This window comes from Entelurus aequoreus, linkage group LG03 (genome assembly GCF_033978785.1).
Source record: "Entelurus aequoreus isolate RoL-2023_Sb linkage group LG03, RoL_Eaeq_v1.1, whole genome shotgun sequence".
Classification (NCBI taxonomy): Eukaryota; Metazoa; Chordata; class Actinopteri; order Syngnathiformes; family Syngnathidae; genus Entelurus; species Entelurus aequoreus.
This window is the reverse complement of record NC_084733.1, coordinates 32,982,150-32,999,582: the sequence shown is the minus strand read 5'-3', so window position 1 is coordinate 32,999,582 and position 17,433 is coordinate 32,982,150. Positions and strand designations below refer to the sequence as shown.

The window sequence follows — 17,433 nt, the reverse complement described above, 5'->3', positions numbered from 1 at the left end:
ATTTCTGCCACGGGGGGCAGTGTTTTTCCTGTTGAAAAAGATCTGACCATGAGATTTTGGAGCCAATTCATTCCCAGACACACCCCCTTATTTTCATCAGCCACATCCAAAGCTAGAAAGCACAGCAAGGGCTGGACTTGGCGGTTACGTTTGGGTTAGTAAATCCCAACTATTCTCTGAGGGTTATGTTCTTAGACCTTTGCACACATTTTTTTCAGCCAACTTCCACTCCACTTTTCTGGCTTTAGAGGTGGGGGAAACCTCACATACCCTCATCCGATAACACAAATAAAAAATGGCATAAAATGCTACACTTTCAAGGTGGTAATTTTAGGTATTGGTCAAATTGTGCAAAATCTGTTTTTTTTATTTCTTTCAATGCACTTTAAAGGCCTACTGAAATGATTTTTTTTATTTAAACGGGGATAGCAGATCCATTCTATGTGTCATACTTGATCATTTCGCGATATTGCCATATTTTTGCTGAAATTATTTAGTCGAGAACATCGACGATAAAGTTTGCAACTTTTGGTTGCTGATAAAAAAATCCTTGCCTGTACCGGAAGTAGCGTGATGTCGCAGGTTAAAGGGCTCCTCACATTTCCCCTCTGTTTACACCAGCAGCGAGAGCGATTCGGACCGAGAAAGCGACGATTACCCCATTAATTTGAGCGAGGATGAAAGATTCGTGGATGAGGAACATGAGAGTGAAGGACTAGAGTGCAGTGCAGGACGTATCTTTTTTCGCTCTGACCGTAACTTAGGTAAAAGGGCTCATTGGATTCCACAATTTCTCCTTTTTCTATTGTGGATCACAGATTTTTATTTTAAACCACCTCGGATACTATATCCTCTTGAAAATGAGAGTCGAGAACGCGAAATGGACATTCACAGTGACTTTTATCTCCACGACAATACATCGGTGAAGCACTTTAGCTACGGAGCTAACGTGATAGCATCGTGCTTAAATGCAGATAGAAACAAAATAAATAAGCCCCTGACTGGAAGGATAGACAGAAGATCAACAATACTACTATCAGGAGACACCGAACCAAACACTGGACCTGTAACTACACGGTTAATGCTGTGCTGCCTGTCGAAGCTTAGCAATGCTGTTGCTAACGACGCCATTGAAGCTAAATTAGCTACGGGACCTCGTCAGAGCTAAGATAAAAACATTAGCGCTCCACCTACGCCAGCCAGCCCTCATCTGCTCATCAACACCCGTGCTCACCTGCGTTCCAGCGATCGACGGCGCGACGAAGGACTTCCCCCGATCATCGATGCGGTCGGCGGCTAGCGTCGGATAGCGCGTCTGCTATCCAAGTCAAAGTCCTCCTGGTTGTGTTGCTGCAGCCAGACGCTAATACACCGATCCCACCTACAGCTTTCTTCTTTGCAGTCTTCATTGTTCATTAAACAAATTGCAAAAGATTCACCAACACAGATGTCCAGAATACTGTGGAATTTTGCGATGAAAACCGAGCTTTTTGTATTGGATGCAATGTGTCCCAACACTTCCGTTTCAACGATTGACGTCACGCGCATACGTCATCATACATAGACGTTTTCAACCAGAAGTTTCGCGGGAAATTTAAAATTGCACTTTATAAGTTAACCCGGCCGTATTGGCATGTGTTGCAATGTTAGGATTTCATCATTGATGTATAAACTATCAGACTGCGTGGTTGGTAGTAGTGGGTTTCAGTAGGCCTTTAATGTCCCAAGACATAGATAGATAGATAGATAGATAGATAGATTGATAGTACTTTATTGATTCCTTCAGGAGAGTTCCCTCAGGAAAATTACAATTTCAGCAGCAGTGTACAGAATTGAGATTTAATTTAAAAAGTAAAAAGTAAATAATGGGGGTATAAATGGAAATAAAATAGAAAATATTACTATAAGAATAAAAATTAGAAGCAACAATAAGAATACAAATATAACAGTAAAAATAAGAATACAACAAGAGAAACTAGGCAGTAGTGACCATGTTATGAAAATGTATTGCACTGTTATTGCACTGTTTTTTGTTTTTTTCAGTATTGTTATTGTTTTGCATCCCCTGTCATCCTAGGGGCGGCATGGTGTAGTGGGTAGAGCGGCCGTGCCAGAAACCTGAGGGTTACAGGTTCGCTCCCCGCCTCTTACCATCCAAATCGCTGCCGTTGTGTCCTTGAGCACCTTGGGCAGGACACTTCACCCCCCCGGTGCCGCTCACAATGATGAATGATGGGTGGTGGTCAGAGGGGCCGTAGGCGCAAACTGGCAGCCATGCTTCCGTCAGTCTACCCCAGGGCAGCTGTGGCTATGAAAGTAGTTTACCACCACCAGGTTTGAATGAATGATGGGTTCTCGCTTTGAGTGTCTAGAAAAGCGCTATATAAATGTAATCCATTATTGTTATTATTAGTACCCACCCCCCAGAGAGGAGTTGTACAAAGGGAGTTTTTTAGTCTATTAGTCCTGCACTTGGGATGAAGCAGTCTAGCACTGAACATGCTCCTCTGGCTACTGATAACAGTATGCAGAGGGTGACTGGCATCATCCATGATGCTCAATAGTTTTTCCACAGTCCTGTTCTCTGCCACCGTCACTAGTGAGTCCAGTTTTATTCCGATCGTAGAGCCGGCCCGCCTGATCAGTTTCTCCAGTCTGGAGCTGTCCTTCTTAGATGAGTGAAACCTCAGAAGGATACTTGAAGACATCCCCAATCTCACCCACATGTCTTCCTATGAGGAAGCAGTGCCTGGGGACTCTATTAGGCTCTGCTATCTCAGGGACTGAGGTTGCCAAGGTAGTCAAAGAGTGCGTCGGTGGCAGGCCGCTGGATGAGATACGCCTGAAAATTCCTTAAGGCTCTGTATGCTGTGGGGCTGACATGGTTGGCAAGACTCTGCAGCATTGCATGAACGCCGGGGGTAATGCCTCTGGATTGGCAGGCCGGGGTGGTGGTTCCCCTTTTTAAGAAGGTGGACCGGAGGGTGTGTTCCAACTATCGCAGGATCACACTCCTCAGCCATCCTGGAAAGGTCGATGTAGGCTTACTGAAGACGGGAGTCAGCCGAATAGTCGAAGCTCATATTCAGGAGCTTAGTTTCCTTCTGTGGAACTGTGGGCCAGCTCCATACTGTCGGCAGGGTCCTTGAGACTGCATGGAAGTCTGCCCAACTAGTCTACATGTGTTCAATGGATTTGGAGAAGGCATTCCACCGTTTCCCTCGGGAAATCCTGTGGAGTGCTCCAGGAGTATAGGGCATCGGACCACCTGATTTTGGCGATCCGCTCCCTGTGTCACAGCTTAGTCCGCATTGCCGGCAGTAAGTCGGACCCATTTCCAGTGAGCGTTGCACTGCGACAGGGCTGCCTTTTGTCACAGATTCTGTTCCTAACTTTTGGACATAATTTTTAGGCAGTCAGAGCCTTGAGGGAATCTTGTTTGGTGGTTGCAGGATTAGGGTTCTGCTTTTTGCAAATGTTGTGGTCCTTCATCGGGCCGTGATCTTCAGCTCTTAGTAGATAATTTTGCCGCCTATATGAAGTGACTGGGATGAAAATCAACACCTCCAAATCTTAGTCAATAGTTCTTTTCCTGAAAATGGTGGCGTACCAGGATGAGAGTCTGTCCCAAGTGGAAGTTCAAGCACCTTGGAGTCTTGTTCACGAGTCAGGGAAAAATGGCTAATGAAATCGACAGGTGAATATGTTGAATGTCTGCACTGATGCGGACTCTGCATTTGTTCATTGTGGTTAAGAGGGAGTTGACCCGGAAAGCTAAGCAAATTTTACCAGTCGATTTATGTCCCTACCCTAACCTATGAACATGAGCTTTGCATAGTAACCGAAAGGACAACATTGCGGGTACTAGCGGCCAAAATTAGTTTACTCCGTAGGGTAGCGGCGCTCTCCCTTAGAGAGAGTGAGAAGCTCTATCATTAGGGAGAAACTCAGAGTCAAGCCGCTGCTCCTTCACATGTAGAGGAGCCAGATGAGGTGGCTCGGACATGTGGTCAGGATGCCCCCTGGATGTTTCACTGGGGCACATCCTACTGGTAGGAGGCCTTCGTGGAAGACACCAGGACCTTGGGATTACCTGGGAGGAGCCAGATGAAGTCGCCAGGCAGAGAGTTCTGGGCTTCTCTGCTTAGATTACTGTCCCCGCCACCCGACCTTGGATAAGCTGCCAAAGATGGATAGATGATCCCATGATGAGCGTGGGCATGGTTTCCTGCACCTCATGAAGCAGAAAAGTGTTGTTGTGGCACTGCCGGATAAAAAAAAAGGCAAAAATCAACCCCTCAGTCATGTGTTTTTTAATGCTTTCCATTGTGGCACCGGCCGGTGTCCACGCAAACCATATTGTTTATAATGTTTGCAGTGGGTAGACAATGCAAGAACTTGCAGCAGTTATTGTCACTGACCGTGCAGGATAATACTGTATGCTAGTGTTGCTTGTTGGGCCGCCAAAAAATATATGTTTCTTCCTATGCAGTATATTTGGTTACTATTTATTTTTCTAATCAGACTGAGCCTGAATGTTTGTAATACTCTTTATGAGTAACACATGGTTTCATAACATTTAACAAGGTTGTAAACCATAAGTAGGTTAGATATAATTAATGAATACGACTAAAATCAAGAGTCCATCCATCCATTTTCTACTGCTTGTCCCAAAAGGGACAAGCAGTAGAAAATCCGGCTGCATTCGGACGGAAGGCGGTGTACATCCGAGACAAGTCACCACCTCATCGCAGGGCCAACACAGATAGACAGACAACATTCACACACTAGGGCCAATTTAGTGTTGCCAATCAACCTATCCCCAGGTGCATGTCTTTGGAGGTGGGAGGAAGCCGGAGTACCCGGAGGGAACCCACGCAGTCACTGGGAGAACATGCAAACTCCACACAGAAAGATCCCGAGCAGTGATGTTTTCTGTAAGTCTTGAACTATACTAAGTCTTTCAATGGTTAGAATCTGTGCTTTTGCATGATATACTAGTTACTATGGTAATCTAATTAGTTACTATGATAATCTAATTAGTTAATATGGTCATCTAATTAGTTACTATGGTAATCTAATTAGTTACTACGGTGATCTAATTAGTTACTATGGTAATATAAGTCAAAGCAGCTTAGATGAGGCACCAAGCAGTGTGGGTGGGGAGCGTTTCCACAGAGCGTTTCCAGAGCGAGCCTGAAATGTGGGTGTCAGGGACAGACGTGGACAGAGATTTTTACAACAAAGTTCTAAAGCTGAGTGATATATCATATATATCGGATTGTAGGTGGGTTTACTTTTACCCTTCATGTTCATATTTTGCTGTGTTTGTTGCATTTTTTTTGCGTTTTGCTTGATTGTAAAATGTATCAATCGAGAGGGGGTGTGACGTTCATATGTTGTCAATATTCAATGTTTTATCGTTCATAGTTAATATTGTCAATCCCACATTCTTTATTTTCATGTACATTCTGGGTGTCTCATTCCGTAAAACAACATAACATCCCATTCCGTTTTTTAAGGCGGTCTGTCATAAAGTTTTTAGCATTCAATCAGACATTATTGTGAGGTTTTGTATTAGTGTTCCTAAAAATAGATATACCGGCCCCCAGACACTTTTTTTTCTTTAAATTTGGCCCCCCAATTCAAAATAATTGCCCAGGCCTCCTATAGATGTATACAAGTACACTATAGTCTTGCCCCATAGTTTGACCAGAGTCGAGTTTGACAGGTGCATACCGCCGCCTACTGTACTGTATTATGTGCTATGGACCAGGGTCGTCATTGATAACCTACGACAATAATTCTAAAACATTACATTGTAATGTTTATAATTAACACCGTAGTTTTTATTTGTAAAATATTTATTGTACATCCGGTATATATTTTTGGGTAATATTGCGCATGCGCAAAGATCTAGCGTCACTTGCTGTTGAATGGCGCGACCACAACGATTTTCAACATGTCCAAAATCAAAACGTTGATTTGGCCTAAAGTTATTTTATTCGGCGATTCCATCACACAGGTAAACTCTTACTCTCAATGTGGCGTCGGGTTTGTGTCAGTCAGTTTTAACTGTGTTTTTTTTAGTCGCTTTAGTTTGATAGCTATTATCTTGCTAGCTCAGGGTTTGTTTTCAGTTTTCCTTCCAGGTCAATGGATGGGGTTCAGGCATCGCGGACAAATTAACAAGGTTCTTTCATTAGACTTTTTGACAGACTTCAGGGATCCGGCAAGTGTTTGAATACATGGTTTGTTTCTTCAGAAAGTGTGATGTTGTGAACCGAGGGCTGTCTGGCTACAACTCCAGATGGGCCAGGGTAGTTCTTCCAAGGATCTTAAACAATGAGGGGTCAGCAGACAACATAGCAGCTGTCACTGTCTTTTTTGGAGCTAACGACTCTGCTCTGGAAGGTACAACTGAATAACACTGGAGCACATATAACATATTGACTTGGGTCTCTTGTCATGTTTATAGATAAAAACCCTCAGCAACACGTTCCTCTGCATGAGTACTCTGACAACCTGAAAGACATGAGCAGGTTCCTTGCCACAGTGGGGGTCCCTGCAGGGAAAGTCATCTTCATCACCCCTCCTCCTGTTAATGAAACGGCATGGGAAAAAGAGTGCACCCTTAAAGGTAGATGGACACAGTATATGAAAGATTTTTTCACAGATTTTATGACTGAATTTCTCCAGGTTGTCCCCTCAATCGTCTCAACTCGATGGCCGGGCAATACTCTCAGGCTTGTGTCCAAGCAGCTGCTCAGTGTGGTGCTGATGTCTTGGACTTGTGGACGCTCATGCAGAAAGATGGACAGGTTGGGTATTATTTCAATATTTCATGAAAAAAAAACACGTAGAAAGTAGGATTTGCATGGGTGTCTACGGTCAAAATGTTTTGCCAACAACTACGGTTTTCCCATAATCACTACGGACATCTGCAGTGGTAAAAACTACAGTTTTCCATTAAAAATTATGAACATAAAAATCAAAGTTACGTAGCGACATTTCCCAGTAGCTTTGCTACTTTTTAAACAAGTAGCAATGTCCGTACCTTAGCTATTTTTTAGATCCATGTAGCGGTTAGCTAAGCGACATGCTACAAAAGAAGAGAGAGGGAGAAGAGAAAGAGATAAATGGACTAGTCCAACTCCGCGGGCAGGGGACAAAATATACGGGAAAAATCATTGATGATTGTTTGGTTTACGTATAAGGACATCCATGTTTGGTTAGTTGGTTTACTATGATGAGTCACGAGTGGTTAAGATTAGGGCAAAACATTACGGTCAGGCCAATCAGAGGTAAGATAGGGCGAGTCATCGAACCAGGAAGGGAAATCACAACAGACATGCACATCTCAAATGACGATGAGAGAGTCGGAGAAGAGAAGAGGGAATATTCAAGCGGGCGATTTATATAATAAAAAAAACTAGTGGAATATGGCAGAGGGATTCTCTTTCTTAGATTTTTCTTTTAGCGATTTAGATGACGTCCAGGAAACCCACAATGCGTTGACTTGGCCACATTTGGACAAATGTATGCGTCTGGATAAAACAATGCCCAAATCATTCATTTTAGTTGTTTATCATGTAAGCCCAAATCAAAACTGCTCTCGACATGGAAGATGTGAAATACACATTTAAGAACACACATGTGATGACTTTTGCTACAGTATAGCCTGTCTAAATGATACATCTCATTTTAATTGGTGTTTTAGAACAAGACAGTAGCTGACATTTTGTTAATTATTTCTACTGTTTATATTTTGACATTGAATTGTTGAATCATTTTGAAACATTAACAACATGACTGCAAGATATTTGTTATTTCATGCTATGAATCACAAATGGCTATTCAGATAAAGGAAGTTAGCCAATAGAATAAACATTTTATGTACTCTTTATGATTTTTGCATTTGGAGCAGTTAGAAGTTGAGAGACATAAATTGGCTATATAAAATCCAAGGCAGAATCCACTAAAGCAGAAACAAAAAAGAAATGCAAGCTGCTCAGAAATTTGCCAGGAAGGCTCATGTAAAAAAAAATGGTGGAGTGCCATCTCCGGGTTGGGGAGGAGACCTTGCCCCAAGTGGAGGAGTTCAAGTACCTCAGAGTCTTGTTCACGAGTGGGGGAAGAGTGGATCGTGAGGTCGACAGGCGGATCGGTGCAGCGTCTTCAGTATTGTGGACGCTGTATCGATACGTTGTGGTGAAGAAGGAGCTGAGCCGGAAGGCAAAGCTCTCAATTTACCGATCGATCTACGTTCCCATCGTCACCTATGGTCATGAGCTTTGGGTTATGACTGAAAGGAAAAGATCAAGCGGCCGAAATTAGCTTCCTCCCTTAGAGATAGGGTGAGAAGCTTTGTCATCCGGGGGGAGCTCAAACTAAAGCCGCTGCTCCTCCACATCGAGAGGAGCCAGATGAGGTGGTTCGGGCATCTGGTCAGGATGCCACCCGAACAGGTGTTTCGGGCATGTACGACCGGTAGGAGGCCATGGGGAAGACCCAGGACACGTTGGGAAGACTATGTCTCCCAGCTGGCCTGGGAACGCCTAAGGATCCCCCGGGAGGAGCTGGACGAAATGGCTGGGGAGAGGGAAGTCTGGGCTTCCCTGCTTAGGCTGCTGCCCCCACGACCCGACCTCGGACAAGCGGAAGAAGATGGATGGCTCATGTCAAAACCATTAAAACAAAAATGCCAAAGTAATGTGTAAATAATGTAAATAACTAGATGAACCATCTGTCGCTGTGAAGTGAAGACCAGTAAGGTTGTAAATACTGCGGCCCCCGGACTTATTTTCAGTCGTTTTCATTAAGTTCAAGTCACATGCCTGGTTTGGGCCTGCCAGGTCTGTCTGGCATCCTTCCCCACCATCGGAGCCGACTCAGCACCAGGTGGTGATCGGTTGAAAGCTTCGCACCTCTCTTCACCCGAGTGTCCAAAACATGAGGCCGCAAATTCGATGATATAACCACAAAGTCAATCATCGAACTGCGGCCTAGGATGTCCTGGTGCCAAGTGCACATATGGACACCCTTATGTTTGAACATGGTGTTCTCCCAATCACACCTCTCCAGGTCTCACTGTCGTTACCAATGTGAGCATTGAAGTCCTCCAGTAGAACAAGGGAATCACCGAGGGTACACTCACCAGTACTTCCTCTTAGGACTCCAAAAAGGGTGGGTACTCTGAACTGCTGTTTGGTGCGTAAGCAAAAACAGCAGTCAGGACTTGTCCCCTCACCAGAGGACCCAGAGGTGAGTGTACCCTCTGGTAATGAGGGAAGCTATCTTCTCGTCCACCGGGTTAAACTCCCAACGTACAGGCTCTGAGCTACGGGGTAACAAGTATATGCAGTGAAATACTGTAATCAAAATGTTCTGTAACATTACAACAAATTATTGTATACATTACCCTTATATTTCACAACAATTTAATGGTATTTTACAGTAAATTAAAAGACTAATTAACCTTGCATTTCTGGATTAAGCTTTGTATACAACTCTAGTGGTCAAACATACATAGGCCAAAAGTGTAGTTAAACTTTCAATTCCACAGGTGTACCAGTCTGTCTACCACACCCCAGTGGCAGTAAAGCGTAGTTCATGTTGCTCATTTGATACGTTATTAATAACCCATAAATATTAGCAACACAATTAACGATTTCAATGGCACAAACCAGAAAAAACATAGCACAAACCATAGAGGATTTTTTTTTTATTGAGTCGAAAACGAGAATTCCGGTTTTGTCGTGACGTCACTTCCTAAATAACTTAATTACATGTTAACATAAAAACCATAAAACGTTAATAAATTAAAAACTATAATAGCTCGACCAAAAATGTTTGCAGCACAAACAAATGAAACTAATTTGTCTTAATTTGGACTTAATTTAGAGAACAGGGGTGCTGGAGGACCTTTGATTGACCTTTCATTCATCATCATTTATTTTTATTCCTTTCATGAAAATGCATATATACGAGCCACGCACAGTTGACACTTTCATTGTTTTTTGTTTCTTATACATTTCCATGATCAGAAAGGAGCAGATGGAAGAATGATATTCTTCTATTTATCTGCCCCCTTTTTAACACAAATTATTTTAGATGACTTTATCACTGTTCCCTCCACCAACATCCGAACTCCAACATACTTTTTAATTTTCGTTTAAGCATTTTCACTATAACACGCCAAATCAAAATCAAAAATCAGTTTGATATAATTTCAGTTGTTTCTTTTTGTAACTCTTTTTAAATTCAAAAATATTCTTGCAACTTTTTAAGTTTTTCTTTAGAGAATTCCATGCTTTCACACCAGCAACAGACAAGCACATTTGTTTCAAATTTGTTCGCACTCTTAGATGTTTAAAATCATACGGCCTCTGTGGTTCTCATCTTCAGACGTGAACACAAATAACTTTTGTAAGTCCTTCGAAATAACTTTATTTCTAGCATTGAACATCACTAATAGAGTATGCAATTCTGCAATGTGTTTTAGTTTTAATAATCCTGCCCTAATGAAGAATGTTTTTGTGTGGTCTCTGTATCCTACTTTAAAAATAATACAAATTACTCTTTTCTGTGAAAGAAATAAAGGCATTACGTTGCTGTGATTTGTATTTCCCCATATTTCTACACAATAATTGAAATAAGGTAGAATAATTGAGCAATATAACATTATCATTGTGTTATACGGAAAACTGTATTTAACCTTGTTCAAAATAAATAAGCGTTTAGATAGACCTTTGAAATAATCTTTAATAACTCGGAAACGAAAGCAGCACAAACGATCACTTCAACTGCCAAAACCAAGCCAAACGAATGAGCCTATTTCCACAGAGTTTTGCGAGGGGTGGGGGGCCAACTTCACACAGGTTAATCATAGTGGTGTGTAATAGCACAAAAAAATACTGTACATTTTAACAGATTTGTCTCTTAAAGAGGAACTGCACTTTTTTTTGGAATTTGGCCTATCGTTCACAATCATGATAGACATGACAATGGATGGATTTGTTTAATGCATTCTAAATATTCAGCCATTTTCTAAATAAACGTAAATAAAAGTCACCTGGCTAAGCCAATGGGAGCTCCATCATTCCGCCCATAAAATCCAGTAAATAACCATTCAAAAAGCGCCAACAATACCCCATTTACATTTTGTGACTTGAATATTAACCAAGTATTTGTGATATTGGTATTATAAGCCCTAACGCAGACCAACTATTTATTGCGGCGCCGTGATCAAACTTGTGTGCCTATGTTTAGATCATCGAGTGGTCTGCTGCTTCCTTGCTCCCTGAAATTTATTGTAGACCATAAATCATGCCTCACCTGAAAAGTAGATGGCTGAGAATATAATCTGACAAGTTGGGACACATTGACAGCCTTTAGGACCTGGAACTGGCGAAGACGACACGAAATGCGCTCGTTCTCCCACCCTGTTTCTTCGCAAGGATTTTGAGAAATTTTTCACCTAAATGGGAATATATGAACATCCCAGCAGTCGGCGTCCTAATGACAGCAGACCTTGTACAGTAAGTGATGTTTTATTATGTGTGTTGGCTCCTAGAGTCTACAGTGAGCAAAAATCAGTGTAGAAAAAAAAAGCACATGTGATGCATTTTTTAAAATTATTGCGCCGTGTATGCTTAAAATTTTCAAAATAAGTACAAATTATTACTTTAAAGGCCTACTGAAACCCACTACTACCGACCACGCAGTCTGATAGTTTATATATCAATGATGAAATCTTAACATTGCAACACATGCCAATACGGCCGGGTTAACTTATAAAGTGCAATTTTAAATTTCCCGCTAAACTTCCGGTTGGAAACGTCTTTGTATGACGACGTATGCGTGTGACGTCACGACGGCAACGGAAGTATTCGTACCCAATGTGTCACCATACAAACTGCTCTGTTTTCATCGAACAATTCCACAGTATTCTGGACATCTGTGTTGGTGAATCTTTTGCAATTTGTTTAATGGACAATGGAGACTGCAAATAAGAAAGTTGTAGGTGCGATCGGTGTATTAGCGGCAGACTACAGCAACACAATCAGGAGGCTGTGTTGTGTTTGAGTTGGATAGAAGACGCACTACCGTGAGTACAGCTTTGGCTTCCAAACATTTGATCGCTTGCCCGTACGTGCGTGTCGCTATGTGCATGTCACGTACGTAACTTCGGGGAAATATATGTTTCTTGCCGACTCTGATGGCGGCAGGGGTGCCGTCGAAAGCTACAACGCCCGCCGCCGCTCCGTAGTTAGCTTCAATTGTTAAGCTTCGCCAAGCTGGAAATTATTAACCGTGTATTTACATGTTCATGGTTTAATAGTATTGTTGATCTTCTGTCTATCCTTCCAGTCAGGGTTTTTTAAAATTTTGTGTCTATCTGCATTTGAGCCCGATGCTATCACATTAGCTCCGTAGCTAAAGTGCGTCAACGATGTATTGTCGTGGAGATAAAAGTCACTGTGAATGTCCATTTCGCGTTCTCGACTCTCATTTTCAAGAGGATATAGTATCCGAGGTGGTTTAAAATACAAATCCGTGATCCACAATAGAAAAAGGAGAGTGTGTGGAATCCAATGAGACCTTGTACCTAAGTTACGGTCAGAGCGAAAAAACATACACCCTGCACTGCCTCTCTAGTCCTTCACTCTAACGTTCCTCATCCACGAATCTTTCATCCTCGCTCAAATTAATGGGGTAATCGTCGCTTTCTCGGTCCGAATCTCTCTCGCTCCATTGTAAACAACGGGGAATTGTGAGGAATCCTTCCTCCTGTGACGTCACGCTACTTCCGGTATAGGCAAGGCTTTTTTTTATCAGCGACCAAAAGTTGCGAACTTTATCGTCGTCGTTGTATACTAAATCCTTTCAGCAAAAATATGGCAATATCGCGAAATGATCAAGTTTGACACATAGAATGGATCTGCTATCCCCGTTTGAATAAAAAAAAATTCATTTCAGTAGGCCTTTAAATGCACCCGTTACTACATTACATATACTGTATACTTACAACATGTATATAATACCCTAATGGAGGTGTATGGTTATTTTCTAGGGGCTCTATAGGCAGAATTGAACGGCTCCCATAGGCTCCATTGTAAGTGGAATTTTGATCGAACCTATTTAGTATTTAGAATGCATTACAAAAAATCCATCCGTCATGTCTTTCGTAATGATTGTGAATGATGGGGGAAAATTCCCCCAAAAAGTGCAGTTCCCCTTTAAGGGGTTCCGTAGACTACGTTGCACACTCTTGTACAGTAGGCGGAGTATGTTGTTAAAACGAGAGTAACTGAAGTTACAGCATTTAACTTTATTGTAATTAATTATAAAATCACAGCTCTGCAGTTACAGTACATTATTGTAAATGTTACTGTGAAAGTATGCAATTTATTGCTGTGGATTTACAATTATCATTTTACAGTAGACAAAATTGCCTATAAATGTTTCAGTGAAATTTGTACACCGATCTTTGTCTGTTTTATTTCATTGATAGTGCTTTTTTGTAGTTAAATTTTTTTTAATGTATAAGAATTTTTTTATTTTGCGTTAGCCAAGAAATTCCAGAAAGTGCCCTCCCCCTTTAAAATCTTCTGAATTTACAGTACTTACATTTAATCTAATATTTCCATGAGTACACTGATCCCTCATCAAATTGCATATTTATTTTGAATAATTTTCTCTAAAGTTTTGTCTAAAATCATGCATAGTCAAGCATAAAAATGTCTAAATGAACTAAAAATATAATTACTATTAGTAGTATTAGACACTTAATGAAACCAAATTAATCGGAGCTCGCCTTTCAGTCTTGTGGTCGATTGGCTCAGCCTCAGGCAGCATTAATACTGTATATTGGATTACAAAAGTGAAGAGGTGTCTTTTCATTTCTGGAAGGCTGTCATGATGTTAAAAAAATGTATTCAGCTATGAAAATATTCATTTGATAAGGATTCCTGCGGGCAGCACGGTGGAACAGGTTAGTGCATGCGCCTCACAATTCGAAGGTCCTGAGTAATCCTGAGTTTAATCCCGGGCTCGGGATCTTTCTGTGTGGAGTTTGCATAATCTCCCTGTGACTGCGTGGGTTCCCTCCGGGTACTCCGGCTTCCTCCCACCTCCAAAGACAGGCACCTGGGGATAGGTTGATTGGCAACACTAAATTGGCCCTAGTGTGTGAATGTTGTCTGTCTATCTGTGTTGGCCCTGTGATGAAGTGGCAACTTGTCCAGGGTGTACCCCGCCTTTCGCCCGAATGCAGCTGAGATAGGCTCCAGCACACCCCGCGACACCAAAAGGGACAAACGGTAGAAAATGGATGGATGGATGATTCCTGCTTTCGGAATCAATTAACAGCGGTGAACGAGGGATAACTATAATTGTAAAATGCATGTCTTTCAAATTGTTTTGTCTTGGCAGGACTTCAGAGTTTACCTGTCAGATGGCCTCCATCTCTCCGAGAAAGGCAACCAGTTTGTGATGCGGCACCTTTGGCAGCTGCTGGAGAGCAGAGTGGCTCATCTACCTTTTATCCTTCCCTACTGGGGCGATGTGGAAGCTGGGAACCCGGAGATCAGCCTGCAGCAGTGAAAAAAAACCGGACAACATTTAATCGATACATTTGAAGGATTCTCAATGTGGAGCCCAATGCACTGACCTGCCTTCATGCTGCAATAATGTTACAAATGACGGTGCACAATAAAATGTTTTTAATATTTGGGTAAGCAATGCAAGCAAGGAACATAATTTGAACATGAATAAGAGTACAAAAACATGTCACTTTTTCCATCGGGTAACAGTTCACATCCATATGTTAACTACATCACTCTGACTGGACCTAAACTTTTAGAATAGCAGGCGTCAGTGGTGAGTCATGAATTGATATGAAGACAGAAAATAGAACACAGTAAATTTGAGTAGCTCACAGTTTTCGCAACAGGATGCCCACTTCAATTTTCCCATTGTGGCATTAACTAAGTCTCCAGGAAAGGCACAACAGTGTTTTGAAGGCAGGGGAGCATGACTAGATTGTGACACAGGATAGCGTATATAAAACAATCAATCATCCAGTCATGCGTACACTAGAACTCACAGCAGTAATTGTTAGAAAGTGCAGTAACTTGTGTTTAGCATTGCAACACATAGTTCAAATACTGACTAGAAGGTGTTTTTGAGGTACTGGTCACAGGCAGAGGGCTTTTTTTTTTTTTATACTATCAAACATAAACGACACTTCCATCTAAGATGGTTCATTGTGACAAATGCATACACACGTCAATGTTAGTTACACACTGTTGAGATTGGACTCAGCACTGGGTCTCTTTGGCGTCAAAGCACTCCTGTCTCATGAGGCGCCTCCTTTCCCTGGCCGACGGGCTCTGCTCTGTCAGATCCTCGTAGGAGGATCTCGTAGCCGACGAGTAGGCTCCTGCGGTTGGAAAGTCGTCCCCCTGGCCCACCTCCTCCCCTGGGTGAGAGTCGCTGCTGTTGTCCTCCTGGATGGTGGCCATCCGCAGCCCACTGCCGCTGTCCGGCGTGGGGACGTAGCTGGGGCCGGGGGTCGGGGAGGTGGCCATGAGCGGCGAGGCTGCGGCCTGGCTCAGCTGTTGCGGTTGTGGGGAGGGCCCGGTCCGGGCGGCGGAGGAGGAGGAAGGAGGCTTGACGATGCGCATTGATGCCGACTCGAGGTTGCTGAGGATTTCTTGATTCTGGAGAGAGAATAACAAGTGAGAGCCATGCAGAGCTGATGTGTGATGGACTGAGGCGGGATCCATTCCATTTTTACTCATATCTTTTTTGTGACAATGCCATTTTAGACCGGTTTACAATGAGAATCGTTGTTAAAAGAATACCAATACAATTAATCTGTACTGTTTTAAGCAACCTTTAGTCAGAAGCTGTACTGCTTGGTGTAAATGTGGATTTTGATCCATGTTAGGTTTTAACCCTTGTGCAACCCTAGGGACCAAAACGTACATTTCATGTGTTCATTTTGTGATATGGTTGTTCAGTCTGGAGGTTAGCGATCTGAAATTTCACCAGTGCGTTTTTCACATTGTTATAAAATTGCAGTAGTTTTTTTTATTGCAATGTTGTTAAAAGAACAAAGTATACACACTTTCTCTAAATAATTATTTCCGCCAGACTGTAATCCTGGTATATCAATATGCTTTTTCCACGAAAACCGAATGAATCTCATTCTTGCCAAATGAAAAACAAGAAAATACTGTTTTGGTGTAGTTTTGCCCCTTAACCACCTGATGGCACCAGAAAACCATGAGCATAATTCTTACAAATTTGATGAGGTAAATGAGTTAAACTGCCGAAATAAAAATAATTTTGGGCAGTTATATATATATATACACTATATTTATATGTATATATATATATATATGTACATACATATATACATACACACTATTGTTATATATATATACATACATACACACTATATATATATATACATAGACACTATATATATATACACACTATATTTATATATATATATATATATACATACATACATATATATATATATATATATATACATATATATGTATTTATATATATACATATATATATATATATATATATACACATATATATGTATATATATATACACATGTATACACATCTACATATATAAGCACATACATATTGGGTTTTCCCTAATGTAATTGAATGTGGCACACCGCTATGGCATTCTTACTACCGCCACACCTTGAAAATAAGTTTGTTTCTTGTTTTTTTTACTTGAAAACAAATTAAAGTAATATAATATATTGTAGCCCCCAGAAGAAATCACACAAAGTCTGACGCTATTTTTAACTTTTATTACCAAACTTATGATAACAACGGCACAATTCCAACAGGTTTTACCTCCCGTGCACACACTTTGTCTGCGCTTCTCCAAACACACAACAACACACCCTCATTCTCGCCAATCACCTTTCAGGCATGGACGGTGTGTTTCCAAACATAGGAAAAACTTGACATCAAATCCAAACCACACAAACATAAAACATTAACATTAGCTGGTTGTTACAGTATGAATTGATAGATATAGCCTATTATTTGCACACTATTGACAAGTGATGTACCGAAACTTGACCACCGGAAAAAGACTGATCACCGAAAACCACGCTACCAAGACAGGATGTAAACAAAATGCACGCCATTGTCTGGAGCGTTGTCAGCATGTCTGCGATGTGGACGTGATTATATATATATATATATATATATATATATATATATATACATATATACATATACATATATATATATATATATATATATATATATATATATATATATATATATATATATATATATATATATATATATATATAGCAGATATACCCGCATACAGCCATCTACAAAATGTGCAAATATTAAAAGGACAGTGGCGGCTTTTAA

At 41.3% G+C, this 17,433-nt stretch overlaps 2 protein-coding genes across 3 annotated transcripts in view; one reads left to right on the top strand and one right to left on the bottom strand.

Moving 5' to 3' along the window:
* Positions 1 to 5,890: 5,890 nt before the first annotated feature.
* On the top strand, positions 5,891 to 15,233 carry iah1 (isoamyl acetate hydrolyzing esterase 1 (putative)). The gene is made up of 6 exons (XM_062041653.1): positions 5,891 to 6,025; positions 6,141 to 6,193; positions 6,266 to 6,414; positions 6,479 to 6,640; positions 6,700 to 6,821; positions 14,437 to 15,233. Exons 1-6 carry the CDS (start codon positions 5,963 to 5,965, stop codon positions 14,605 to 14,607), a joined length of 720 nt encoding a protein of 239 aa, XP_061897637.1. The 5' UTR covers positions 5,891 to 5,962; the 3' UTR covers positions 14,608 to 15,233.
* LOC133646367 (disintegrin and metalloproteinase domain-containing protein 17-like) overlaps positions 14,700 to 17,433 on the bottom strand; it is a 41,826-nt gene continuing 39,092 nt past the window's right edge. The window contains exon 20 of one of the 2 annotated variants that reach the window (XM_062041649.1): positions 14,700 to 15,725. In XM_062041649.1, coding sequence (XP_061897633.1) covers positions 15,346 to 15,725 — 380 coding nt within the window. In that variant the 3' untranslated portion in view covers positions 14,700 to 15,345. The remainder of the gene's footprint in view (positions 15,726 to 17,433) is intronic. The other variant, XM_062041650.1, reaches the window with a different exon arrangement.

Bases quoted from the DNA above. Each gene is read 5' to 3' on its own strand.
- iah1 (XM_062041653.1), top strand. From the start codon at position 5,963: ATGTCCAAAATCAAAACGTTGATTTGGCCTAAAGTTATTTTATTCGGC. The intron at 6,641-6,699 runs GTAGATGGACAC...GAATTTCTCCAG, and splicing joins AAAAGAGTGCACCCTTAAAG to GTTGTCCCCTCAATCGTCTC. The intron at 6,822-14,436 runs GTTGGGTATTAT...TTGTCTTGGCAG, and splicing joins TCATGCAGAAAGATGGACAG to GACTTCAGAGTTTACCTGTC.